Source organism: Prorops nasuta, unplaced genomic scaffold (genome assembly GCF_024137725.1).
Source record: "Prorops nasuta isolate Cenicafe-Biocafe unplaced genomic scaffold, Cenicafe_Pnas_1.2 PNAS00019, whole genome shotgun sequence".
Lineage (NCBI taxonomy): Eukaryota > Metazoa > Arthropoda > Insecta > Hymenoptera > Bethylidae > Prorops > Prorops nasuta.
Genome location: NW_027116816.1, coordinates 3,167,537 through 3,194,765, shown reverse-complemented (window position 1 = coordinate 3,194,765; position 27,229 = coordinate 3,167,537). Strand labels below are relative to the sequence as shown.

Sequence of the window (27,229 nt, the reverse complement as noted above, 5' to 3'; positions counted from 1 at the left end):
ACTAATTGAATATAAAATAACGTCTTTCAATAATGTAAAAAGGAAAAAGAAAACTTCTTAAAACCTATAGAAAACCAATATGGCTGCTTATTACTGGTGTCGCCATCTTTAGAATATTGTAGTTGTTGGAATGCTCTGTACTGATACTGTTGTGTTGACGATTAACATCTGCACACTTTTGTGTGAAAATTGGTGTTTAATTAATTTTTAAAGCACCTCTTCATAATTCATCTTCACTAGTGTACAAGCTACATCAGGTACTTTTATCGAAAGGCATTTTGATATATCTTTTTTATTTTTTACTTAATGTAATACTTAAACATTGCATGAATGAACATTCCATAAAAAAGAGACTATTTGTTTTTGAGACAGACAGTACAATTTTATGCAAAAACAGTGGGGGAATATTGTTTACTTGTTTAAAATCTACTGTAATTTGTGTATTGCAATTTTTTATTTATTTACTCTACTTAACAATATACTCATATAGTATATAGTATACATACAACTGTTTATCTTCTGATATAAAGTAAGTTTTCTTTCAAAAAAACACTTTTTTTTTATAAAAAGTTTATCTATTATGTTTGCTGTATTTGAAGTAAATATAAAAAATATTTCAGAAATTTCAAGATGCCAAAAGGGCGTATTATTTCTCGCTTAGTTACAAATACTAGACCAATAAACATGACATTAAACTTGGAGTGTATAGAAGAACCTCTGAGCCAGGCACAGCATAATGCTAATGAAAAATTGGATGAAAGCCATCATAGAGTAAGTACTATAAATGTTAAAAATTGTATGCCTTTTCTTATCAATATGTTAAATAGTTAATAGCTGCTATCGAAGATCTTATCCAAATCCAAGGAGGAAATGTCATAAGTAAATTAGGTACTGTAACAGGATATCAATATACCTTGTAAGTATTTTTAATATATATTTTTTATAAATAATAATGTATAAATATAATAAAACAAAATGTTCTCTCTTAGACCAGTTGAAGAACCAAGAAAGCTTTCCGGAAATACTGCTAAGAATACCTCTCAGCCTATAGTATGTATTTTTTAAACATTGATTTATCAATATGAATCTAATGTTTGATAAAAAATAATTTATTATCTATTACTTTTTATTTTCCAGACTCAAAACAAAAATGCACCTATTAAGTTAAATATGCTGAACAATACCAATGGTGGACAAACCAATATTCAACTAGTAATGGATCCAAGAATGGGAGTCTTGTTAGGCCCTGTATCTCAACAGCAAAGTAGTTTGGAAATGAATATTAATGATATTTCATATATTTATAAAATCTTTAAAAACTATTCTCATTTATTACAGATACTCCTACAACAGCTACAGTAACTTCTGTGGCATCAAAGCCAGCAAATGAAATAGTATTATTTTTTTGTTTAAATATAATGTGTGTGTATTTATTTCTCTAATTCTTAATATTAATTATATATTCTATTTCAGCAAAAATATACCAGACCAGTTAGAAGACCTAAATCAATTCAACCACAGCCACAGCCAGTAGCAAAACCCCAACCTCAGCCAGAAGTGATGGAAGAGGTATAGTAACTTAAAAAGTTCTTAATTCTATTACAAACAAGAACAATTTTTTTTTTTTAGTCCATACCAGTTACTCGACCAATATTAAAAGCTAAGGCTCCTATACCTTTAGATAATATAGCTGTGCCAAGTAAGAATCTTAATTAAGTCTCAGGTATCTTTTTCACTCTCCATGTAAAACTTTACTTTATCTTTAAGCAACTACAAGTTCACAAGGACTTTTAAATATTAAGCCAAAACCAGTGACGGCAAAATCTACTTCCCAACCAATATGGCCAACCGAGCAATCTAGTATAGGAGGAATAGCTGTAGGAAGTACAAATTTAGGTAAGATAGTATACATTTTTATAGCATACATTATAATATAAAATATTTCTTATCAATGGCTTCATTTTTTTAAAGCTTGCGAGCAAATTGAAGACTCAAAGAAAAATCTTCCAGATGGTAGAGAAGTAACATTTAATAAAATGAATGGGGGAAGAACATTCCCATCATTAGTAGTTGTGGCTCGACCGTATCTACGCACTAGAGAAATTTCAACAACTGTTGCACAAAAGGAGCGATCGGAATTGGGTAATTTATTGAGAATACCATTTTATCCATTTTAAACAATTTTAATATATATTTAATTTTTCAGATATCAAAGTTAAAAGTGTTCTTATGTTTTCTGCAACAAAATTTGCTGAATGGTTTATCCAACAAGGACTAGTACGTTCTGAACAGTATTGCATACTGCACAGTACTAATTATCAAAAAGTTAAATTGAAATTAGGGATGTACAGTGACCAAGGGACATTTCCATATTCAGGAGGATATGTCTGGGTTTCAAGCTGCTGTCCAGATCGTTTTGTTTCAGTATTCTCTGGATCTATTTTCCAGGGAGCTCCTTATACACCAACAGTACTATTAAAGTTAATTTATCATTGGGCGTGTCAAACTAATATGCAAAATGTGATCTCATGGGTTAAAGTTTCAAATATATACATAAAAAACTTTTATACAAATTTACGTAGTATTTGTACAGCCGCATTATGGGATAAATGTCAAAAAATGGGAGGAAAACATTCAGTAATACAAGTTGGTGTAATTAGTTTAGGTACAACATCTCAAGATGGTAATTTAAGACAGGTAAACATTTACCTTTAATACAATTTCTTATTAATTTTATTTTTGATTTTTAATGTTATAATGTTGAAATTTAAATCAAAGGTAAAAGTTGAAGTTCTTGGTGTTTTCAATCCAACTACTCTGGAATTGCGGTTACGTGCTTGTGACCCAGTTCAAGACGGTGATAGATCTTACAAGCGTAGATTCAATAATATATTAAACCCATTGAAAGATTGGGTTCATAAGGACTCCAAAATTATGACTGATTTTACTGTAGATAAAACAACGCTGCAAGAAATGGGCTTTTCCAACGTATCTCAAACTACATTTTCTGAACAATCTCCTAGAAATTATGCAAGCAATTATCACATTATGGAATATTTACGAAAAATTGTACCCAGAATGTTCCAAAATACTTTAAGTTTACTCAGTAGGCAAATGATACAACAGTTTTTAGACGAATTAGTCTGGAGGGAGAATTTTGGTACTACTACTGCAAGAGCATTTGAAAATATAATTCTACATATAGCAGAACAAACCAGAATTGACAATAGTCAGTATTTTTTGCCAACACATTTTATATTTTATTGATGTCTTGCAAAATATTATATACTAGTTGTATTAATAAATTATTAATCTTGTAGGTGACTGCTTGTTAGATCGTTTAGCAAAAATAGCAGCTAATCCATTTCAAAATTGGGCTTACTCAGATTTAACACCTCCACCCTTAACACCAATAGCAGTAAAATCAAAGGACCAAAGTCAAATAAAATCTGACACTCCAGTTACAAAGTCTCCGGAATCATTACAAATAAATTCTGGAGTAAAACGAACCAGAAAGAGAGTAATGCCGTCTATAGTGAATCTCGAGCCTGAAGTAAAAAAGGCTACATTGGACGCAAAAGGACCTAAAGACAAAGATAAAGAAAATAAAAATGATCAAGCTGATCTTCAAGGATTTTACTATGCTACTATGGAAGGAGATAAGCATATTCCTTTGAAAGAACAACAAATTTCACTGCAATTTAAGGTTTGTAATTTTTTCTCAAATTATTTTTAACTAACAATAAAATAATATATGCATTTTTTTTATATAATAGTGCTTTCTCTGTATAAAATCTATGAATTGCAATACTGAAATAATGGAACATATGATTGAACACGTCCCTCCACAAGTACCAGGACAATCAGATTATGTAGTCTGTCGTTATTGTTGTACAGCTCTTTCATCTAAACATCAGATGGATATACATGTGTCAGAAACGCACAGTCATTTTGGTTTTTCCGATAGTGATATGGTCGTTTGCGCTATTTGTGAACAGAAATTTGGTTAGTATTGTTGGTGTAAAATGAACAAATTAGGTAAGTATACTTACAAAATAATGTAATAACCTGTTTGCCATATTTATTGTAGGAACTAGTAATCTTCTGGTTAACCATCTGTTTTCAATGCATAATCCTTCTGAAATACCATATATGTGCGAAACTTGCGGTTATCGCACATCTAGTCATAAAGATGCTATAGATCATTATTATAAAATGCATAAAAAAGGTGATGGTCTTCAATGTCCTTTTTGCTTGAAGGTACGAACCTCTAATAACCTACTTTTAATAAAATAATAATATAAAAATTAATATCCATTTATCTGTATTCAGGTAATCCAATTTATAGATGGAAAAATCTGCATGAGTAGTGTACATGCTTATCTATTGCATATGCAAAGGCATGTTGTGAGAAGAGAACAAGGAAAAGGTAACAAATGTTACAGATGTTGCCTCTGGTTTAACCAGAAAGGTTCACTAAAACATCATCAAATTGAATTACACAAGATCATTATGAGTCCAAGTAAGTAGTACATTTGTCTCAAAGGTAACAGAAAGTATTACAACTTTTTAGCGATTTTAACAGTAATATTTCAATTAAAATGATCGTTACTAATTTTAGAGGTAGTCCCGTATTCCAGTACTGGAAATAAAACAATGATCACGAAACAGCGTCCTATTGCACGACGTTTCGATGTGGAATCACCACCTCCAGAATTACCGGATGATGATAATATCAAAAGATGGTCTTCTGGACCAATAAAAATAAATTGCCATGGCCATTTGCTTTGTCAAGAATGTGAAGAAGACGTGGAAGAAGAGGATCATTATCCGTAAGAGAACTTATTTATTATATAAAATCAATTTTAATCTCAATGTTACATCTATCTACTTATTAATGAACCTTTTGAAATAGTTAAAACTTATAAAACTGGTAATTAACTTATTCATTTACAGAGGTGAGCAAAAATGTCAGCAATGTCGTTATGTAACATGTTGTTGGCGAGCTTTCAAAGAACATCAGCAGCAAACTCATAATGAACGACCTATGACAAGCATAGTTCTACCATCCCCTCTTATTAATATACCATTGGATAAAGAAATGTATTGTCAATGCGGTTACTCTACTATTGACGGCAATCAATTAGGTAAGAATAAATAATTAATCGACGAATCAATTATTGTGGCTCAATTGCATTTTAATACTTTCTATTATTGAAATTTTTAGCAACTCATTTAATTAAATGTAAGTGCGTATCTGCGTACCCGAATAAAATCTCAGGATCCTCAAGAATGTTAAACAGTTTGGGTCTTGTTCCAAAAAGCTCCTCGGAAGATAATTGAAAACTGATTATTTATTATCATTGACTCAAAAATGAACCAAATTGGTGAATTTTTTCTTATAGTTATAAAAATCATTTTATTATTGAGGCAACTAACTTTCCATTGTAAATAAAATCGATCTTTTAAGTATGCATTTTCTAAAATCCTTGATAACACAGTCTACAAATGATAAGAAAGAAAAAGGATGTGTATATAATGAGAAAATAACTTAAAAATGATGTGTGAAAAATCAAATAAACAAGTAGTTAACTTTATATACCTACTTGTTGATATCACACATGTAATTAGATAAAACAAGAGAATAACTATAATTTCCAGTGTATTATATATTAGTCGTCTAATAAATCTGGAGAAAAGAGATAGTGTAATTAATCGTTTTTTTAAAGCATATGAAAGATTTAGTTTGTTTTTTAAAAACAAATCGGTCTAAAGAAATCATTATAAATGATTTCTTTATGTTTTACTAGGATTTATTACTGCAAATATATAAAATTTAGGTCTACAACGGTGAGGAACACCAAGCCCGATTGAAAGTTAGCCCAGCTAAGATTATATATTCATATAACGGGTATTATGCCATTTTAGCCCGGCTAGTCCTTAAATCAAGCTTGATAGTCCCCAACCTAAGTCAAAAAAGTAGAAAATAAATTAAATGTAAATTATGTGTATATAATATAATTATTTTTAATTATATTTCTAGAAAAAAAGACTGTCTCTACTTATAAAAAATAGCTTTAGCATTGCTTTGTGAGCTCTTTCTTGCTATTAAGCGTGAAATCGATGAGGTTTATCAGAATTCTCCTGATTTTAACAGTACATCTGTCGAACAAATAGTTTTACCATTTTTTAAGTAACAAGGATTTTAAAAACAAATAACTTACAATATACGTTTTAATGTTTTTATTTAGTAATAATGTTTTGTGTATGAATAATAAATGTAGCGTACATTAAATTCTTGTGGTCAAGTGTATGAATATATAATACTAAATGACGAGATAAAACTCACGGAATTCATTGCTGCTTTCATTTAAAAATTTGAGGCAACCAATAATTATTTGCATGAATAAACATATAATATAGTATTCCGTCATTTTGTCTTACTCTTATCTATAAACTAATAAGCTATTTAACACTTTTTTTGCTTTTTTCTGAATTATTTTTCAATTTTTTTTTTATTGTTTTACAATTTTACATGTCGGTTATCAAGTCAACACTAAAGACCGCATTTATTAGCAAGAACTCTCGTATGTTAATTGATTGGGGATTACTATAAAATACAGCTTAATACCTAACTACATAATAAAGTAAATAATCCTAATACAGATAATAAAGGCGATAAAATTTCTAAAACTTCTATAAAATCGTCGGATCTAAATGTTAGAAAATAATTGAATATCAGTTACAGATGGAATCTCTCTATTTCTAAAAGCATTAAATACTTAATTTCACTTTATACATGTTATATATGTCCATTAAAGTATAAAATTAGTCACGCAACAATAGCAAATGCTTAACTAATACTCCAAGGATTTGAACACATATCATTAAAAGATGGTAATCCATGAAGGAAAATTGTCTTCAAATTTGTACTATAAGCTGGCTGTAAGGATGATTTTTACTTGATATATTCAGATTAATCAACTTTTTTATAGCGGAAAATTGAAAACTGTACTATCTTGTTGATTTTAAGTACACTCATAGATTTCGAAAGTTCCATAAATCTATATATGATATACATTAGTATAGACGAAGAACTAATTGAATGGTTGCCAAAAAGATCATTAACTCTAAGTACATAATATTTAAATGGAGATAATACTTATAAGCTATAAGTGTTTCGATCGCAAGAGTTGTGATTTAGTAATACCCAATCTGCCACGATATTAACATCGAGATTTGTCGATAATAAATTTTCTCCGGGATCTTACGGTTCGTGTTATCTCATAAGGGTGTTCTTTTGAGAAGTTCGAGACCATCAAGCCCTTTTGAAATACGTGAGAGAAGCTTTGTCAGCAGTTACATGATCTTACGAGAGTTAATAACATTGTGTTCAAGAGAATGAATCGATATATCCATCGAAAGCCATTACTTACTCGCTGCTCTACATATACATGACTATAATTTTCATCATCTTCCATTTGATCCTCTTAAATTTAACGCGAAGGTATTTTATGATTCCTTATAAAAAAACAATAACATTAATAAACATAATAAAAGCCATTCAATATCTCGGATTAAAATCAATCTCCGAAATATTGTTGAGACCAATCTAGAAATTAAAAGAATAAAATGAAATGAAAAGATGTTAAAGCAATGACGGATATAGTATCGATATCGATATAACTTTCTAAAATGATAGATATTTATGCTTAAATATGTCATAATGGCAAGAACTAAAAATATTGTCTCAGTCTGATGAATCTTCCGTCTTAATAATAGCACCTGCAAAATAAAAAGTAAAACCAAAATAAATATAAAAATCAATGTATGAAGATTTTCAGCTGTACTTTTTGTAATTATAAGTATCAAAGATTATTGAATTGGAAGCTACCAATTGATTCTATAAGTTTATTCAATGCAGATAGGCTGATTGATGTAGAGACAAGTTTACTTATTAAATTTTTAATCAAGAATTTTTCATATTTTGCATATACCTGTGCGTTAAATTTGAAAGAGAGGCCAAGCTATTTAACAATTACTCGATGGTATACAGCATGTAGAGATTGCCAGCATCACTGCCAGGCGGTACCAAAGCATGATTGGGGGGCAGAACCGTGAAACCCAAGAACATGAAGGTACGAACCAGCATTGCTAAATTATCACAACAAAATGATTTAGATGATGTTTCCTTCTCATTGAAACTCTCCTGATTGTAATTAAAGAATGGAATGCTGTAAGTACCTCGATCTGTACGATCTTTACGGAGACATACAATGATATTTTTGCATTGTAGAGTCTCTTCGGCATATTCCAGAAGAGAAACAAAGCCTTCCTTGGAGCCTTCTGGTAGTAGACAGCTGGGCACACGAATATATAGGCAGCGACGCCATACGACGGTTTCCCACTCAACTGAAGTACTTTCAGTCAAGTGTAGAGCAAAAGTAATACGTAGTGACTCATTGCTTCTTACTGCTTTCAGTAATTCATCCTCCTAAAAAACAGATTTTAGCAGATTAAAAAGTTATCGAAAGCTCTCAATTTTTAAGTATCAGTTATTCATGTAGTAGTGCAATCATACTTGCACAATGTGGGAGCTCACAGAGAGCTGACTCTGCTTGATCCCCACGCCGCGGCTCTCTGTGTTGACTGTGGATACAGACAATGCGGCATGGGGCACATCAGGACCACCACAGAGGCCCCACACCCAGCGTTATACAGTAGTGAGGCTGGAGCCTGGTTGCTTCGTCCAAAGTGTCATCTACACACTTACTTGACATTTCACTGAAACAATTTTTTCTTAAAAATGAAATCTTGAAACACACTACATATTCTATGCTTAACACATTAAATGTATGGAATTATTATGCAACTTGAGAACAGTTTGACATTAATAATATTGTTGCTTAAATTTTTTTAGAGAAAGTAGTCTTCAAAGGATAAAGAACATTTTACCTATAAATAATCATTTAGATGGATTTAAAATTGTTAAACTAACAGGTATTTATATTTATGTTAAATTAGACCAAAAATACGATTGTTGAAACAATAGCGCAAAATCACTTGAAAAGTAAAAAATTATTCTTAGAGATAATTTAGTGAAAACAATTATATTGTGTTCAGTTTCAATGCTTTCAAGAAAACTATAATACACCAGTTAAACAATTTATTGCCTGATTTATTTTTATAATAATATTAAATTTTTATTCGGAAAATTCGAATCTCTAACAATTTCTTGTGATCCAGTTATTGCAATTTGTAACTACTATTGTAAAATGCCAGTCGCTCACCATTTATAAGCGAGTAAAAACAAGCATATGTTTTCCAACTAAGAAAGCGCGTCATTTAAACGGGCACTGATCCAAAATCAAAAAAATTCAACATTAATAAACATAACAAATATAAGAATTGATGACATGCATTTACACGTGCGATCATTAAAACTGGTTTTTTGTAAACATGTCAAAGAGATTTCTAAATATGTAATATAATCTTAAAATTTGCATAAGATATGAAGTTTTTATCTAATTAGGTCCGTAATTTTCCGTAGGCACAAAGTAACCTACAAACTACGCAGTATATTATTTGTATCTACAAGCTTGAGATTTTACAATTTAGGAAATAACTTTTTAACACTTTCTGGATTTGAATTTTCGTACAGCTAAATAAGTTTTTTGTCAATGTATATGATACTTCTCAATGGAAGAGTAAACAAGCAGTTGAAAATTGCATTATAAGATCTTAGGCTTTGTTGAATTGATAATACAATAACAATCCCTACATATCGTTTGAGAGATAAATTTGAAAGAAAAAATAAGATAAACAATTATTAATGGTTTTATAATTGAAAGGAAGGAATTTAATTTTGATTGACATTGTAATTTGTCATGTTATGATGGAGATTATTAAAAGTACCATCGCTCTTTTGATAAGCGACAAATTACCGTTGAATTCCACGAGATTCGATAACACTGCTTATTTAAAGTTGATATCTATAAGAATGATGGATAACGATATACTACATGGTAGCACTATTTAAGTATTGCTATGTAAGATAAAGAGATCAGAAAAATATGTATGTAAGAAGTTAACTTTTATTTGTTTCAACTACGCAATATTAGGCTTTATTATTTATCTTGTTAACCGATGGGTTAAAAACTGGCCTGACGTAACGCCAAGGACAAATGAATTAATTAACGGAGTACAATGTTAAAAATCGCTGATCCTTTGTTAGTCTAGGGTTCCCAGTAAAATTCCGCAATTGATATTTAAGGTTGATTTATATAATTTGAATGATTAATATGATTTTTTGTTATCCGAAACGATATGATCGTAATAACAAAGAATATCGTGACAGGTCAAAAGTTTGTAAATATACGTTTTACTACTGATTCATCAAAATTGAAAATAAATCGCTATATCAAGCTAATACTTTGCAGAATCAAAATGTAATTATAACGAAACCTTATCGCGATTAATAAGTATCAATTAAAATCACTTATTTAAAAATATTCATTTTATTCTTTGTACGAATTCAACTTTGCTTACAAATTAATTTTCTGTATAACGCTGTCAAATATGTATAATAAACGTAGAAATGTGCGAAGCACGTTTTGCAATATTAATAAAACATTGGAAATATTATATTCACAATATTATTAATTTATTGTTTATTTGTTTCATATTTTCGATTTCAAGATTTAAAACATTATTCATATAAGGTGCATTAAACTTGATATTGTAAGAAGTTCTATTTATGTATTTATACCGTTACAAAGGCCAATAAAAACTTGACTGGAATTACGTTTATATTCGCAGTTCCGTAAACTGCGTTTAAAATTAAACTAGTGGCTTATATTTATTGATATGATATAACAGAATATAACTTAAATATTGTTCATGATAATGGACGTGGTCAGATAACTAAAAAGCAGATATTCCAATTTTTTCGAAAATAAATATATCAAGGGACTCCATATGTAACGCAAAAACACTATCAATATGTCCGTATTCGCTTGAAAAATATTGCTTTTTATCAGTGATAGACACTGCAATATTGAAAATACATTCTCGCGTTAACACTAATTTTATAAATCTCGTATGAAGAAAATGAGCTTACTAAAACTTAGATAAAATAGTTCGAGGCTTTTATGAAATTTAATGCGAGTTACATAAGTTTGCAATGATTAGGAAAAATTATGTTGCCTTCTTCCAATTAAAAAATAAAACTATAATAATCTTTTGGTTGTGTCTAAACAAAGAATGACAGTTGACATAAACAACTATGACACAAATCCCTTTAAACATAAAATTTTATGGATGGCAAAACATAAAAGAATATGTCAATTGTTAAAATACGAACAAATCGTTTATAAACAAATAATCGTGGGCAAAAAGGTAGAACTCGCTCTAAGATACAAAATGGCGGTGAAGAATAAAGGCAAAAATGGCGCACTACGTGGTACTCTTTAACTTACCAATTACTGGATATTAAACTTGGCATTATGTTAGGCTTTTTACTGTTTTCACAATTACTTAAAGAAAGACTAGAATTAATACTCATACTTCTTTCTTCGTAAAATCTTGGCGGCTTTGTATGTACTGCTTAGAAAGGAAATATCCGCTATTTTAGCGAGAATTCAATCGAGATTGCCGTGATAACACGCTGATTTCTGACTGCTCCTAAAGCGAACGAACCGTTACTGGCTGGAGTAAGTGGAGTTAGGTAGGGAGAGCGGAATGGAGATGGAGATTGGAAAGACCAGACCGGAACAACGAAACGAACAACCAACGTCACCGTCATCAGCGCCGTTGCCGCCGTTCCCGAACCAGAGTTCCCGTTCCAAATTCTTTCACAATCAACTTTACCCAGTCTGACGTCATGCACCCGTTGACGAATGAAATATCTGGAAAATCAACCACAAGTCGCGCGTGCGCTTTCTGCGAATCTTCAAAATTTCTATATCACTTTACTCATAAATTAATCTCTCAGATATTTATGCACATTTACGCATTTATCTACCTCAATAACTCTTTTTCTATTATATTTATATTCTTATCTTACCTCATCCTAACGATTAACTTGTATGCTAGTGTCTGTCAACATGAAAACAATAAAAAGTATTTTTACCATAACTCTCTTTTGATTTATTGGAATATACAGGGTATTCTACAGCTCATATGGATGAAAATCTCTGTAACATCTAAATGCATATTGAGATTATTGTTTTTATTATGTCTCATCGCTGATTGTTTTTATGGATCATGCACAAATAAATAATTTGTAATATTTTATACTTTGTAATAAAAATATTGTGCATTTTCTGATACCAGCTAGACGAGCCTGATATATACATTTCTTTTATTCTAATAATGTATCTTATCGACTTATATGAAAAGAAACAAAGAAGTACATTGCCAATAAATTACAGAAACATTATTGGAAACATTGAATCTGCTAATTTAAAGAAATTTGGAATGTTCACAGAACGATTGATTTCAAGAAAAATATTACTAAATTTTTGTATATTGAAATTGGTCAAGGCACAATGCTCTAGTTAATTTCTTCTATATAATTTCGTTAACTTAATTAAACACATATTATAAAAATTTCAAAATAACAGTTAATATTAAAAGTGAAAATACTATAAATTGTATAAAAAAAATCATCTTATGTCATTTTATGCATGATGATATGAGTTTTCAAAAGTATATATAAATAGATTCTGAGATTAATGCAAAACTAACCAAAAATCTTATATGTAATTAAGTCATTAAATTAACCACACATCACTTGACGGACAAAATCTTCATAGTTGATGTTACCCTGAGAATCCTCATGACCTGCCAATAATGTTTCTACTTCCTCATCACTCAGTTTCTCACCTAGAACATACATATCATTGCAAAATTTCAATTTGTACTTAAGTCATTTAAATTGAGTATTACTTTCTATAAAATGAAACAAAATAAATAATTATATTTACCAAGAGTTGTTAAGAGGTGTCTTAATTCAGCAGAAGAGATATAACCATTTCCATCTTTATCAAAATGACGTAAGCCTTCGATAAAGTCGTCAGCTGTATCAGATGTACGGGATTTGCTTATTGCTTGATATATTGGTAAAAAAACTTCAAAACTAATCCTCTCATCTGGCTTATGTTGATGAGTAAATTTCTTTACATCAGATTCTGTTGGATTTTGACCCAGTGCTCTCAAAGCATCTCCAATTTGAGCTATGTGTATTTTGCCATCACCACGACTATCAAATAATTGAAATGCCTCTTGGAACTCTGTTGACATAACAAATTGTACAAATTACTAAGTAGTCTTCAAAAACAATTAAAAGTATAAACAAATTCAAAACATTTTAATAAATGAAATGTTGAAAAAAAATTTCTATGAAGTTTGGTCTTGTTTACCATCCATGGATGACATCATTCTATTAGCGAGGTCTTGGTAACTATACCCATACATTTTGAAAACGTTTAAATGTCAGTAATAAAAGTGAAATGAAATTCCAAAAAACACACACTTAGTTTAATTCTGTCTAATAAAATAATAAATAATCTTAGACAATAGGTCACAAGAACAGAAAAGTTATGCAAAATGGAAAGAGTATGTAACAGACTAGTAAGAAATCACAAAATACTGGTACAAATTCACTTTTGATTTTGAAAAATCAAGGTAGCAGTAGCCGAAAGAGCTTAGCTTGGTGATCCGATGAAATCGGCGATGAGTGAAAAATCAGTAATGATTCGTGGCATGTGTGACTGATGCACTGGCAGTCGGTTTGAAATACCAAACCATAAAAGGTGATGTTTGGTACAGGAGGTAGAGGAGAGCACGGGGTGGGTCTAAAAAGGCATGGATACTCTTGACCTGAATTAAACGACAAGAAAAAAACCGTCATGCCCCTTTTGATCTCTCTCAGCACACTTCAGCAAAGAATCCGTTCACTTACCAGCCAGCTGATCCTCGGAGTACGATGCCTGTAAAAAAAGATTAACAATTTGTAACGAATCTACCAGTATTTGCTCAATCCTTTTCCAACATGAAATAAATACAACTCTTACCATTGTTGAGCAGATTTTTACTATCGTATACAAATGTTTAATCGTATACACTGTCTTCGTCAGTCTGTCAGAAACCCAAAGGCGTGCCAAGTTAACTCACTCAGCTTATTTCTCATTGGTCACCATTAATGCTAATAGTCACCTAACCATAGTGACGTATCCGCTGTTCCAGGCGGAAGTGAGTCATAATGGATTTCATTTTCAAATCTTGTATTCTCCCTTTTTGATCCACATAATTTTATTGTTTTCAAAACAAAATATCATCAGGTTAAAATTTAACTGAATTTGTTTAATTATATATTTCATAATTTATTAATGCTTTTACCACAAGTGCATATGTTTAAAAGAAGAAGCAATAATTAAAACTCAACACAAATATCAGTATAATTCTAACAATAATCAATAAATTATAATAAATGATATATAAAGAAAATTTAATATTTTCTTTAGAAAATAAATTATCTCCTTTTAAAATCATAATACCGACGGACAATAATAATTCTTAAATCGATATGTTACCGACTGATGAGTAACAAAATTTAGATTAATCTGTATTAATATTTGTTTTATTAATTTCATTGATTTTATGTTCTTTTATAATTCGATCATTTTTTTAAGTCATTCTCTATCAAAATAATTATATCTATTTGATAGCAATGTATAAATGTTTAAAATAAGTATACATAACATTAGAATTTAGGAAGAACGTGTCTACAGAGCTAATCCTGTACTTGCATCTAATAAAAATAATTCGATGAGAGCCTTTTCAAGAGAATGAGTGATAAAACGATTGTTAAATAAAAAATGCTAAGCAATATAGGTTGGCCACTCCTACCGGAGTTTACCTCCTGTGTTATCGATTGGAATCCCGTTCAGAAACCACCCCTAAACGGGTTTGGCACGCCTCGTTGTCCTTTTCCATTCGAGCTGGTCGAACGGAGGTAGAACACGTAAAATAGCGCAGCCAGATTATATTCGCGAACTATCCTGGGGGGTTGGTTGTGTTGGTCTGGTGGATGTGGACATGCGTTTCACATTTTAACTTCATTGTGACAGGTGCTCTGCTAGGGGTGCCTCGCGTTTCAGTGTTCAATGGAATAGGATTTTTTTAAGCACGCCTAATGAAGCTACATATTATTCCACAGTTGTTTGTTGTATCAGTTCACTTACTATACTACAATAACTAAAAAAATCTTTCGGATGAGGTAATAAAAAATCATCCTTATCCGATTGTTATCTGGAGCATGTGCCTTTACTAATCGTGAGTATAGCGATACTATCATAATAATAACATTTTATTTCTAGCAATTAATTAATTTTTTGTAATATTTCGAAAATTTTAATCAAAAATTCACCCTTACAAAATTATAAATTTTAAAAGTAGTTAATGTATTTACAACTCGAGGTTAGTTACAATTGTTAAATTTAAACCTGCAAATAAGTCCATCAGTGTAAAGAATTTAAACTGATGAATCATTTAGAATAGGCTTGCTACAAATCTATATTTTGATTGATTTGCTAGTCTACGTTCCGTTTCACCTGTTTTATCAAACCTTCTGAATAGCTTTTGGCGACTTTGTCTTGCTCCTTTGTAAAATCATGACGTGTAACTTTGCATTCCCTGTAATTGCCACCTGCGGTATAATGGCCACCCTCCAGAAACTTTCAATTAGAATAGATGGATACTTTGAAAACGGGTATATTTTACACGAATATTTTGTATGATAGTAAAATTATTTGATAATTAATGTTTTTGAAGGAACGTTTAAAGGATTTTTTTAACAATTAGAAAATTAGGCGCTTATTAGGTGGGGGGGGGGGGGGCGTCGAGATACAATTAGATTAATTTAATTGCGTGACAAATGTTGTCAAGGACTAAAAGTTTGTACGTATAAATTTGTAAAGAGGCAAATTGTACTCGCCCACCTGTAGAATAGTTGATTTTCACTTGATATGCCTTAGCGAGGATTAGAGGTCAAGTGTTGAGAAAGCCCTTGCGGTGAACCAAAGGTCACGGACTGTTGTACGTCATTCGCAACAACTTAACTATCTTGTTACACACGGTCTTTATTTGCTGAAGTATAAGTACAAACTTTATAAGCTATACTATCTCGTACAATACGTTACCTTTCATTATTTTACTTTTACTTCGCATTTCCCGTTCCATATACTATATCTGAAAATTCGGACCATAATAATTATGTTCAGAATTATTTAATTAATCAATTCCAATGATTTGTAATGTACTAATTTTTGTTTAATAATTAAATTTTATAAATTCTCCTGTATGTTCTCGACTTAGTTTGTCCACATAATGGGTTCAGATCCATATTTCAAGCTTATCTAGGAGTATTATCGAAATCTAATAATAGAGCAATACACAATTGCCTATTACCCCTTTCTTCAGTAGACCACTATTAAATAATTAATCCTCTATCACTTCGCAACGTCATAGGGGGTATACAATATTTTTACCCCTATCGTGTATTACTGACGAAAGTTTTTACTGTTGCTCATCCTTTATTCAAACCACCCTTGTCTGCACTATCAGCAGCCACATCTGCACTGACACAATTTTATTGTGTATTCTACAGAAAATAAATAGTATTAAAGTAGATAACAAATTTCAGAAATGCATTGCAAATAAATTTTAACCGAAGCAACGAGATCCATTAACGATGTATTTTAGAAATGACAAATTAATTATACGGCAATATTACTTATAGTTGATAGGTTTTATTCGAATTAAATATTAAAGGTGTAAATGTAGAGGCTTTGGGGGAAAGAAGGATGAAAAAAGAAAGCTCTTTATTATTGATCTGTTTATGCTGCAAACGTGTGGCGTTACTACTGACAATGGTCAAGCATTTAAATGCCTGTACTTCAGTTTTTCTAACGCTGTAATTCCATACTTTTATATATTTGTTGGGAAACAAGGCAATTACGTTACAAAATACCTAATTGCAAGAATAATTATTTCATGAAGAATTCATTCCATGGTAGGCTCCTTTGATTTAAGTGTAAATTGTATTTTAGATAGGAGTATCATCAATCAAAAGAACAAAACTGCCATGTTCGGGGACGTTCAGATTTTACAAACTTTTACTACACATACGAGTGATATAAATAGCGTCGATTTCGCTGGAGATTGTATTTTGGTGACAGGATCAGGGTAAGTTTATGGATAAAAATAATTAACTGTTTGTCTCTCTTTCTCTTAATTAAGAAGGAGATGAAGTATCCACAGTAATATTAGTTATCATTCATCTTTGATTTGTCTGCTCAGAGATAAGCGCGTTCGTGTGTGGCAATGGCAACAGGGTACTGGTTACGTCGAGGCTGGTTTTTCACCCCTAATGGGTCACAAGTACGGGGTGACCTCGGTTAAAGTGAGTCCGCAATCTACGATGCTAGCTTCTTCCAGCATAGATGGGACAACTTTGTTATGGAATTTACGAGTGAGACATTTATTATTTATTTCTCCCCGTTGTGCTTTAAAACATTTCAAATCCTCGTTCGAATATGACTTTGATTACGATCGGATATATTTTCAAGACGGGCTCCAAGATTCACACTATGATGCAAGTAGGGGGGGAATCTGTGAGAGTCTGCAAATTCTCTCCAGATTCAACTTTGCTTGCAACTGCAGGGGACAGTGGCCAAGTTTGCGTCTGGGATTTGGTCCGGCGAAATTTGTTAAGGTAAATTATTGATTTCACTCAGGCAGCAAATATATATATATATAGTTACTAGAGTGTCAGAAGATTTTTGTATAATTACTTGGAAAATTATGGAAAAAATTTAGACCTGAAAAATAAAGCTTTAAGTTGTCAATTTTTACAGGAGATTTTAGTTTTTAAAATAGTCTCTTTTCGAGTTTGCAAAGAACGTAAAAAGTTGATTTTCCTTAAATTACAGATCTTTTCAAAGACACGACAGTGCGATTCAAAGCGTGAGTTTTTCTCCTGATTCGAGCTGGCTTGTCACATCGTGCACGTTTGGAGTTCTAAAGCTCTTCTCTATTAGTGAAATAATCGATACGTGCATTACCAACAATCAATCGATCACAGAGTTCGCATCTTACGACGATGCCCATGATTTAGGGGTCGTTTGCTGTGATTTCTCTTCTTTTCAAGAGTTCATTGGTAAGTAAAAGACTATATAGCTAAAAAATTAGAAATTAACCATGTTTATCGATTGAATAAAATATATAATAAATAATACTAAAAAATTTGATGTAATATATTACATAGGTAATATATTTCTAAAAAATAAGCTCGAAAGCCATTTTTCCACCCTTACCAATAATTTCTTTTGAAATCTCACATTCCCAGCTTAATTAAATTCTCTAGAAATGATCCTAAATATTAAATTTTATATATAGATGGTAATTCATTATACACTACAAATCACTAATTAACTTGGATTAATTTTGGTTTCACAGGCAACGAGCCCTTGACAAAACTCTATCAATTAGTGACTTGTGGTAACGATCATTTCGTCAAGCTCTGGGACATAACTGTGATCCAAGATAAATGCGAGACTCAACCAACCTCTGCAACGATAAGCCTCGGAAGAATTTTAGAAAAACATAGCAACGCACTAACCTGTGTTCGTTTCAGTTCGAACGGTTTATACATCGCCAGTAGTAGCCTTGACAAAACAGCCGTTATATGGGAAACGGTAAAAAAATCATAAAGTAATTAATATCAGCGATAAAAATGATTTATAATTATTATTTAATATTTCAGAGTTCTGGGAAAATAATGTCGGTAATAACTGGTCACAACAGGTACGTTGCCTGCTGCGCTTTCTCCAGGGATGGAAACCTTGTGGCTACAGGTATATATATCTAAGTATATAAAAAATAAAATCTCCAACTATCAAAATTTTGCTTCGCATAGTGATCGAGATCAATATTTTTTTAGGATCGAATGATAAGTCAGTTATGGTTTGGGACCTAACTGGAAATTTGAGCGTCGATTCGGAATTGGGTCGTGCTAAACTTTTGCAACCTATTACCGAAGTCAATAAGGTAAGATTTCTTGCAAATAAATAGGGCTTTTTCGTTAGCCATTATTGTTTGCGAATAAAAACGATGATTGGCAGAATTGCGTGCAAGAGCAGGACGTTGTTCAGAACGCAGAATCCACGGCAAACGAGATGAAATTGATTCAGAGACTAGATGACCATGGGGGTGCTGTAAACAGTGTGGCTTTCTACAGCAATAACCTGGTGGCTTCTGGTTCCAGGTAACGTAATTCGCCATCACCCAAAAAAAGCCGAAGAACTGCAATTTAGCCTGATTTTAGCGACAAACTTGTGCGTGTATGGGACATCGAAACCATCGAGACCGAAGAAGGAGAGGAATACAAATTACAGGAGAAGAGTTTTAGTCCACTCGATGTTCACAAATACAGCGTAAACTTTGTGGAGTTCAGTCCATGTGGAAATATGCTGGCTTCTTGTTCCATGGATGGAACGACTTTAATCTGGGATGCTGATGTATTTACTTTAAAACTAAATACCGAGTGTGCGTTTAATTTCTATTAAATTGAAAATCGTTAAAAGATGATAGGATTTTCAAGAGAAAATTTTTATAAAATATTTGTGCTTTGTTTGTAATTATTGAGGGTAAATTGTTCATTAACTCGGGTTTCTTTAATTCTTTAGATCTTACAATAGGAAGTTTGCAATTAAAGAACTTTTGACCATTAACAACTTTTTAATTCAAAGCTAAGCTTCAATATTATTTAAGGACTTTTTTCTTATAGAAGCCTATTTTCTATATTTTCAATTTGACAGGAGATTAACGCTTGCTGCAGTATTAATTAATGCAAAATGGAAGAAGAATAATAGAATATTTTGAAATACCTATAGAACGGTGGACAAGCCAGAGCATCTTTCGTGAATTCTGGATCGGCCATTCGCGTTTGCCGATGGTCCCGAGATGGCACAAAACTGGCCACAGCTGGAGATGATGATAAAGCGACGTTGTGGGATATCGATACGATGGAAGAAATACAGTATGGGACTTAAGTCTAAATTTTGATTTTTACAGTGGTAATCAGGATAAACAGAGGTACATGGGGTACAATAAAAAAACATAATACTCCCATACTACTGTAATTTTTAAAAGATTTAGATTTTATGTAAAATGTACTTTACAAAAAAATGCAGTTATTTTTCGTTTTCGCTTTTGGTTTTCGTTTACCTTGGATTATCCCTGCAATATTTCTTTGCTTACATCTAGTAGTCCTTCATTTATCATGTTCGTAGTATACCTTAATATAAGACAAACTTTCAGAATTTTCGATGGTCACGCGGATGCAGTTACATCAGTTGCATTCACTCACGATTCTCGATACTTAGCCACGGCCTGCAGCGATGGCACCTGGAGACTATTCGACACCCTCGATGAAAAACGCTTTGGTCCTTTAATGATATGCGAAGAGGGTCACGATTTGGGTGTCCAGGGTTGTGACTTCAGTCCAACTTCCGGTGCCACAACCGGAAGTAGTAAGTGTCCCTACAATCTTCATTCATCGAGAAGTTCAACTCCAAGGACCGATTCCACCAATTGGGTTTAACAATTCTACAAAGTATTAATCTGTTTTCTGAATGGTTAAACGATGTTTTGGAGTTTGTTAAATTTTTTAAGCCTACCTGATGGAAACTGGCCTTAAACTATTAATTCTTTGGTACACATTAGGTTTTTATTGTAATTTTGGTTAAATTTTGTGCACAATACACTCAATTCTCTGCTCACAGATGATAGATAATAATTATTGTCATTTTGATTGGTTTGGTTGGCACAGCAAAGGATTCTAGTATGAATGGCAATAAGCAGACTTACCTACTTGCAACTTGTGGAAACGATTCCTTGGTGAAGCTTTGGAAAATAATTATTTGTATCGACGAGGAGTCTCACGGTGAAAGTGGTGGAACTAGCGACAGTGGGACACGCTTTAAAGATTTGAAGACTTTAACCGGACATGGAGGAAATGTGATGTCTGTTCGATTTTCCCCCATACACGGTGAAATCTTGGGGAGCGTTGCGACTGATAGAACTGCTCGTATATGGAGCGTGGTATTTATCCTTGTCTATCTCTTAAGACTTAAGAATTCATACTTTGCTCTTTAGCATTAAGTGTAGTACTAATCGAAATGTTTCAATTTCAATCCTTAATCACTGAAACGAGAAGTGAACTAATTCAATCAATGGTCATATAAATCGTTGATTCTAGGATGTCCAATGATGACAATTAAATTGACTACAAGCATTATTAAAAATAAAATTAAATTCGAGAAGGAACAAATATTTAAAAGTTTACCTTAAGTAAATTCTTCGTAATATATGTATACTAAATTATTAATTTAGTTTTCAGGTGTATGTTTGTACGTACTCGAAGATCACGAGAGTCTAGTAACGTCATGTGCATTTTCCGAAGACTCGTCACTTTTCATGACTGGTACAATTAACATTTTTTAGATAAAACTATTGAGTAATTAGCAAAGTTATTACTAAATTTCTGTAATTGATCACAGGTGCCTTGGACAAGTCAGTTTTGCTCTGGAATCTTCCACATCAAATGGTATCGCAAAATATACTGATTGACAGTCTGAGACACCACAAGAAAAGAGTAAGACAAAAGAAAATGAATTTAATTCTAAATTATTATTAACTGCTATTGAGATTTTGTTATTACCCGCATTCACTCGCTACTTCTTTTCTCAAGCAATATATTTCCGTTGATTGGCTACCTTTCTTTATTTGTTATTATGATTTTTAATTAGCTGGCTGATTGGAATGTTGACGATACTTTGAAATGGCTGTATGATACTGGTTTAACAACTCTTTCGAAAAAAGCTCACGTTTTGGGCCTTAGGGGTCGCCATTTGCTTTCCTTACCCGAAGATTTGTTAATTATGAGACTTCGCATAAGTGACGATGAGGTCGATTTTACTTTATTTATTTAAATCCGCTTTAATTTTCTTTCTACCCAAATAACATCACTGCTATACAAATTTAATCAATTTACAGTTAGCAGAAAACTTTAGGAAACAGTTATATTGGCTCAAACGGGAAGATAGTAATAACGCAGAGTTGATGGACGATTCAGAAATACCACACGAATTCTTGTGTCCAATCACGCATGGGATAATGAGGGAGCCTGTACAGTGCTCAGGTAAAATAATTCTCTCACGTTACAAAAATTCAATACTTCATTAATTGCTAGATTGTCGGTGCGATAACCACCTTATCCGTTTATAATATGACAAAATATATATGCAAAATATTAGCTTTTTGTTTGGATTATCAAAGTGTTAATACCAAAAAGTATATCTTTAATAATTACGGATAAGGTTTTTATCACACCATTTACAAATATGATAGTTTAAACCTGTAAGAAAATGATTCGATTAGACACACGTGAAAATTTCCAGATGGTTTTACATACGAACGGGCAGCGATAAACGAATGGTTCTTGTGTGGAAAATATACGAGTCCAATGACTAACGAGTCTCTGCACGACACTACTTTCACTCCAAACGTTGAGCTAAGAAATCAGATTTGTACATTTCTTTACGGAGATCCGACACAATAATATTATGAAAGCGTTAAATTTACACACACTCTACCCTCTCGCCTATCCACACTTTTATGGAAGATTTAAAAGAGTCATTTACAATGATAATTTCTTTCTTTTTTAAATAGTACGCTATACATGCAAAGAGAATTTACCTATAGTAAACTTTAAAATAACTATAAGGAATTATACAACTGGTATCTTAACTAAAATACAATGTGAAATATCTTCTGACGTTTTGACGCAGGGTAGGTATTACATTGTTGGACGAATAAGGACAAAAATTAAAATAAAGGAAGCGCAATGCAAAGTCTCAAACGTGTATAAAATGCTGTGAGTGGACCAATTAAAGCGGCCTCAATTTCATCGTAGAATCTGACTAAGCGATCATCGCTGCGTTTCAAACAAAGATTTTAAGTCGATTCGGTTAACTTTTTTTTTTATCAATTAATTTACCGTTGTAACTTTAGTGTGTTAAAAATGCCGCACGGTAAAGTAAAAAATTAAAAAAGCATGTTTAGTCAGATCTAGATAGAATTAATAGACAAAAATTATACGAGCGTTCATCTTGTCCTATAACACTTGAATTTTTCTATGACAAATATATAGTATATTGAATATTTTTATTATCCAGATACCTGATGTAAGCGAATGGTACAATTACAGAGAATCTGTTCGATCCTTCTAAAGGTATGGACGATTCCATGCAAAAATGCATGAATTTCGGAATATCTTTCTTTTTGTCAAAGTTTTAAAATATATTTTAGATTGTATATAGAGGACAAAAACTTCAAGAATCTGACCTATCTACGTATTTATTTTGTTTTTTTGTTGTTAAATTTCAATAAAGGACAGGGTTTTTTTATTTTTAATATTTTTGTCAGTTTTTTCAAGTTTTCCAACTTTCCTAGAAACTATAAGGTTCAAGTCAAAACCAATATTCCGAAATCCGTTCGTTTGCACGTCAAACTACCCAAATCGTACTTTGCTTGGACCTAATATACTAATGTATATTTTTCCCCAGACTGCTATATAAACTTAATTCTAAATTATTTCAAATGTGCAGTGATAATGTATTATCTATATTTATGTGAACAATCACTACTTTCATAAAAATTCCCTTCCAGCAATTATTTAATATTTAGATGTATAAATCAGTAAAATTGAATGACTTCTCAGTATGAGAAAACTTGAAATTTTTTATATTTAAAGATGTACATTTATACAGAAAGTATAGGTAGGAAATAAGTCAATTTTGCTATCTATCAAGAGTTTATACGTTATATTAAATTATTTACTTTGTTGCAATATTAGTAAAATGTTTATTGTGATTTAAATGTTTACCAATTGAAAGAGCTTTATTGTTAATATCGTGCCTTCAGTGCTGAAAAAAAACTTCCGAAGGCTGGTGACTTATTGCAAATAAAAGTTTTATATAGTGAAAAGTAAATGCAAAAATATTGACAGTAATAATTTACGTAAAATACTTGAGATTATGGATATAGTATATCATGCATATTATAAAGGTCTACCACTTAAACTGACCCAAAGAATGTTCATAAGAAAATGTTTGTTTATGTACCAAAGTAAGTATTAAAGATATCAAAATTTTGCATAAATCCATTTTAATTGCCAATAGCAAGAAATTTTTGAATGATCGTATACAAAAATCTAATAGCTCTTATAGTTACAAAAGATATACATTTTGCATCTTTGTCCTAGGACATTTTAAGTGACTGACCTTCTATAACATTGTGTGCTATAAACTGTAATTTTGTTATAATGGTAAAAGTTGATGTTGTTGATTATTAAATAACAAGTTTTCTAATGGATTTACACATGTGATAAGGCTTCTTTTTAAAGCACTAAGCGTTCACCACAGCATTAGCACAAGTATTGAAGGTTGATAATTACACTAAGTAAAGAAATATAGTAATGTATTAACAATATATAAATGAAAAGAATCTGTAAGACAATTTCTACCAGAATAATATACAAACAGTATGATTAACGGTCCTACAAGGTCACTATAATAATATTAACATTTCTTTTGCACTGAACCAAGTAATATTCAGATGGAATATTTCTATCAAAGGAGTTTTTCCCAATAATTCACTATCTAAATGATATTTTCTGTAAAAGAAAAGTTATAAATACCTAAAGCAAAAAACATTAAGAGACCAACAATAAATTATTTTGCCCATTTCCTCTTTTAGTTTGTGTAATGCAGCTCATTGATTGCTTAAGATTTATACATGTTCACCATATTAGGTAGAGGAATAAAGCGATACTTGATAACATGCTTACTATGGTAAACTAGCTCAACTTTAATTTAACATTTAACATGTTTAATATATTTACCAAAAGAGTTTAACCTTTTAAGTTATCTAAGTTTACTTTTACTAATATAAAGGGTGATTTTCTGTACAGATAAAACAAAATAAACTCCATATTATCTATATATTGAAACTATTTATTATCCCTTTCATTACACTTTAGAATAAATAAAAGAAACTAAAATAGAATTTCTAATATAACTTGATAAACTAAAAATAACATCTTAACAATGTACAACATAAATGCTGATAAAATTATAAAACACAAAAAAACAATATTTTCTTATCAACTATACTTAATTAGAATGATATAACAGTAAATATTTTTATATTTTTTATATCATTAGTACTTATATAAAATTAGCATAAAACTTAATGATGATATTTTGCAATGCTTCGGATCATTTTACTTGAAAATATATAGATTCAGCCTTTGACAATCTAAAACTAAATGGGATGAAAAGTTGAATATTCCAAGAATTGCTCCAGGTAGCCAAAGTGAACCTCTGTATGTTATTAATACTAAGATTAATAAAACCAAAAAATTTAATATTTACTTTGCAAAGATTTACTTGACAACTTCTAAAGGAAGAAATCCTTAAAATTATACTCACTTGTAACAAATTTTAATGTATTAAAGGAAATATTCAATTATGAATATTTTATTGTCATTTCAGCTCTTCTGCACCTCCTGGATATATAATATACTTAAAATATCTTGCTTTCTCTATTTAGCAAACTCTAAACTTTGATGTTTTGAACTAATTTTAGAAACCTACTCTCTTCAAATTAAGCAACTTCTTATACAATATCTGTATCTTTTAATAAATTGTAATCATTATTTGATAGAGAAACATCATTATAAGGTGTAACTATTGTTTGATTTCTAAGATCTGCCATCTTTATTTTTTTTCTATAGGTTACTAATAATTTTCTTTTTAAAGTAGAACCTAAATTGAGATAGCATGGTTGCAATTGTGACAGCTTATCATACTCTTTTTTCAATTGTTCAATAAACATGTCGGTTAAAAAATTTAAGCAAAAACATTTCTTTTTTCTAATCACATTTTCATTAACAAAACTGCATATTTCTTGGTATGCATTTTTATGTGCCACACGCCGAAGTTGGAACTGAGAAAGGTTCTTTGATCCTTCTGGGCAGCTACGTGTATATGTGTATTGAAAGCTTGCAAAGCATGGACTATGATAAAAGATTACACGCTTGGATGATTTATAATTTAGAACTTTGTCAAGCATATTAACTTTGTTACTACTTGTAGCATACTGTATTATTTTTTCTAGAATACCATTACTTTTTGCCATGTGTAGTGAATACTTCTGATTATTTACTAGCTTGGACTTTTTATCACAAAATATACATAGCTTTAGGTTATTAATTTTGACTTCATCACCCATATGTGTTGCTGATTCATCATTATCATTTTTCTTATTACTGTAAAAAGATTAATTTCATGAAATTTAAAATTCAGTTTTCATTTTATAATATATGTAAAATTGAAATTAATATTTTTGTAAAAATAATAAGGGATAATATTTTACTTTAAAAAGTGTTGTACAGATTTTACAAATTTTACCTGTTAAATAAGCATTGTGTAAAAATAGACAGGTTTAACTTACATGCAGTGATACTATAAACGTACAATTTCCGATTTTAATATACTTTGAACTTAATTATTTTATTACAATTTAAATTTTATTTAAAAAAATTAACCCATGGCGAAATATTGTGGTATGTATATACATTTACCTTTCTTCTGAAATGATCTGTTTGTTTAAATTATCCCGGTAATTTTTATCCAAGCTCGTAAATTTTAAATAACACAAAGTATGATATCCTTCTCTTTGCGTTTTTACCGACGATGGTAAATATACATTATTAAAATCCAAATTATAATCTTGACGAGTTTTTAAAATCTTTTTGCATTTCGAAAGACTGTCTTCCGTAAAGAAGCGAAGATCATATCCTTTTTTCAAACAAATCACGCAAATAGAAGACGCAATACTTTCCATAATATTATAATTATAGCCGAATTTTGGATTTTTATGATGTTTCCGTCACTCTACTCACTACCGAATACTAATACGGTTCTAACTAGACAATCCCATACTTTTTCTAAACATTTTTTTCCTAGAAATACATATTGTTTACATATTATTATGTCCATTACATAGGGTGCGTTCCGAGTCACGCATATGCGCGCAGTAA

At 31.1% G+C, this 27,229-nt stretch overlaps 5 protein-coding genes across 9 annotated transcripts; 2 read left to right on the top strand and 3 right to left on the bottom strand.

The window, feature by feature from the left end:
* The first annotated feature begins 147 nt into the window (after positions 1 to 147).
* Positions 148 to 6,508, top strand: row (relative of woc). The gene is made up of 19 exons (XM_066738804.1): positions 148 to 529; positions 621 to 771; positions 828 to 916; positions 990 to 1,050; positions 1,138 to 1,264; positions 1,339 to 1,394; positions 1,474 to 1,569; positions 1,630 to 1,699; positions 1,768 to 1,896; positions 1,972 to 2,142; positions 2,207 to 2,697; positions 2,779 to 3,229; positions 3,321 to 3,706; positions 3,777 to 4,005; positions 4,091 to 4,260; positions 4,333 to 4,522; positions 4,622 to 4,832; positions 4,957 to 5,147; positions 5,228 to 6,508. The coding sequence occupies exons 2-19, from the start codon at positions 631 to 633 to the stop codon at positions 5,341 to 5,343; spliced, it is 3,375 nt and encodes a 1,124-aa protein (XP_066594901.1). The 5' UTR covers positions 148 to 529; positions 621 to 630; the 3' UTR covers positions 5,344 to 6,508.
* On the bottom strand, positions 6,229 to 11,786 carry Oda (Ornithine decarboxylase antizyme). Its single transcript, XM_066738805.1, is given in 6 exon segments — positions 6,229 to 7,785; positions 7,998 to 8,154; positions 8,245 to 8,494; positions 8,582 to 8,683; positions 8,685 to 8,729; positions 11,456 to 11,786. Coding segments are annotated over 5 exon segments (621 nt in total). The 5' UTR covers positions 11,564 to 11,786; the 3' UTR covers positions 6,229 to 7,785; positions 7,998 to 8,038.
* Positions 11,787 to 12,121: 335 nt separating this feature from the next.
* Positions 12,122 to 14,208, bottom strand: Mlc-c (Myosin light chain cytoplasmic). The gene is made up of 4 exons (XM_066738862.1): positions 14,076 to 14,208; positions 13,964 to 13,991; positions 12,987 to 13,292; positions 12,122 to 12,885 (listed from the first exon to the last, which is right to left on the bottom strand). The coding sequence occupies exons 1-4, from the start codon at positions 14,076 to 14,078 to the stop codon at positions 12,779 to 12,781; spliced, it is 444 nt and encodes a 147-aa protein (XP_066594959.1). The 5' UTR covers positions 14,079 to 14,208; the 3' UTR covers positions 12,122 to 12,778.
* A 679-nt stretch (positions 14,209 to 14,887) lies between these two features.
* LOC136780482 (WD repeat, SAM and U-box domain-containing protein 1-like) lies at positions 14,888 to 25,127 on the top strand. Of its 3 annotated transcripts, none has more exons than XM_066738857.1 (18): positions 14,888 to 15,336; positions 17,112 to 17,247; positions 17,362 to 17,533; positions 17,631 to 17,776; positions 17,994 to 18,220; positions 18,520 to 18,758; positions 18,827 to 18,917; positions 19,004 to 19,110; positions 19,185 to 19,327; positions 19,388 to 19,580; positions 19,956 to 20,101; positions 20,371 to 20,594; positions 20,894 to 21,165; positions 21,457 to 21,547; positions 21,624 to 21,718; positions 21,873 to 22,031; positions 22,120 to 22,264; positions 22,524 to 25,127. In XM_066738857.1, exons 2-18 carry the CDS (start codon positions 17,147 to 17,149, stop codon positions 22,682 to 22,684), a joined length of 2,712 nt encoding a protein of 903 aa, XP_066594954.1. In that variant the 5' UTR covers positions 14,888 to 15,336; positions 17,112 to 17,146; the 3' UTR covers positions 22,685 to 25,127. The 3 variants fall into 3 exon arrangements, with proteins under 3 accessions (XP_066594954.1, XP_066594957.1, XP_066594956.1); XM_066738859.1 differs by having other exon boundaries at positions 14,889 to 15,336; positions 20,383 to 20,594; XM_066738860.1 differs by lacking the exon at positions 21,873 to 22,031.
* LOC136780483 (uncharacterized) lies at positions 25,119 to 27,175 on the bottom strand. Of its 3 annotated transcripts, none has more exons than XR_010823765.1 (3): positions 26,771 to 27,175; positions 25,617 to 26,455; positions 25,119 to 25,524 (listed from the first exon to the last, which is right to left on the bottom strand). XR_010823765.1 is itself a non-coding variant. In XM_066738861.1 (2 exons), the coding sequence occupies exons 1-2, from the start codon at positions 27,031 to 27,033 to the stop codon at positions 25,804 to 25,806; spliced, it is 915 nt and encodes a 304-aa protein (XP_066594958.1). In that variant the 5' UTR covers positions 27,034 to 27,175; the 3' UTR covers positions 25,119 to 25,803. The 3 variants fall into 3 exon arrangements, 1 of the variants encoding a protein (XP_066594958.1); XR_010823764.1 differs by having other exon boundaries at positions 25,119 to 25,508; XM_066738861.1 differs by having other exon boundaries at positions 25,119 to 26,455.
* Positions 27,176 to 27,229: the final 54 nt, after the last annotated feature.

Bases quoted from the DNA above. Each gene is read 5' to 3' on its own strand.
- LOC136780482 (XM_066738857.1), top strand. From the start codon at position 17,147: ATGTTCGGGGACGTTCAGATTTTACAAACTTTTACTACACATACGAGT. The intron at 17,248-17,361 runs GTAAGTTTATGG...TTGTCTGCTCAG, and splicing joins ATTTTGGTGACAGGATCAGG to AGATAAGCGCGTTCGTGTGT. The intron at 19,328-19,387 runs GTAACGTAATTC...GCCTGATTTTAG, and splicing joins CTGGTGGCTTCTGGTTCCAG to CGACAAACTTGTGCGTGTAT.
- row (XM_066738804.1), top strand. From the start codon at position 631: ATGCCAAAAGGGCGTATTATTTCTCGCTTAGTTACAAATACTAGACCA. The intron at 2,143-2,206 runs GTAATTTATTGA...TTAATTTTTCAG, and splicing joins AAAGGAGCGATCGGAATTGG to ATATCAAAGTTAAAAGTGTT. The intron at 2,698-2,778 runs GTAAACATTTAC...TTTAAATCAAAG, and splicing joins AAGATGGTAATTTAAGACAG to GTAAAAGTTGAAGTTCTTGG.
- LOC136780483 (XM_066738861.1), bottom strand. From the start codon at position 27,033: ATGGAAAGTATTGCGTCTTCTATTTGCGTGATTTGTTTGAAAAAAGGA. The intron at 26,456-26,770 runs GTAAATGTATAT...ATCTTTTTACAG, and splicing joins CAGATCATTTCAGAAGAAAG to TAATAAGAAAAATGATAATG.
- Mlc-c (XM_066738862.1), bottom strand. The intron at 13,293-13,963 runs GTAAGTGAACGG...TTATGTCAACAG, and splicing joins CTCCGAGGATCAGCTGGCTG to AGTTCCAAGAGGCATTTCAA. The intron at 12,886-12,986 runs GTAAATATAATT...TGTATGTTCTAG, and splicing joins ACACCTCTTAACAACTCTTG to GTGAGAAACTGAGTGATGAG.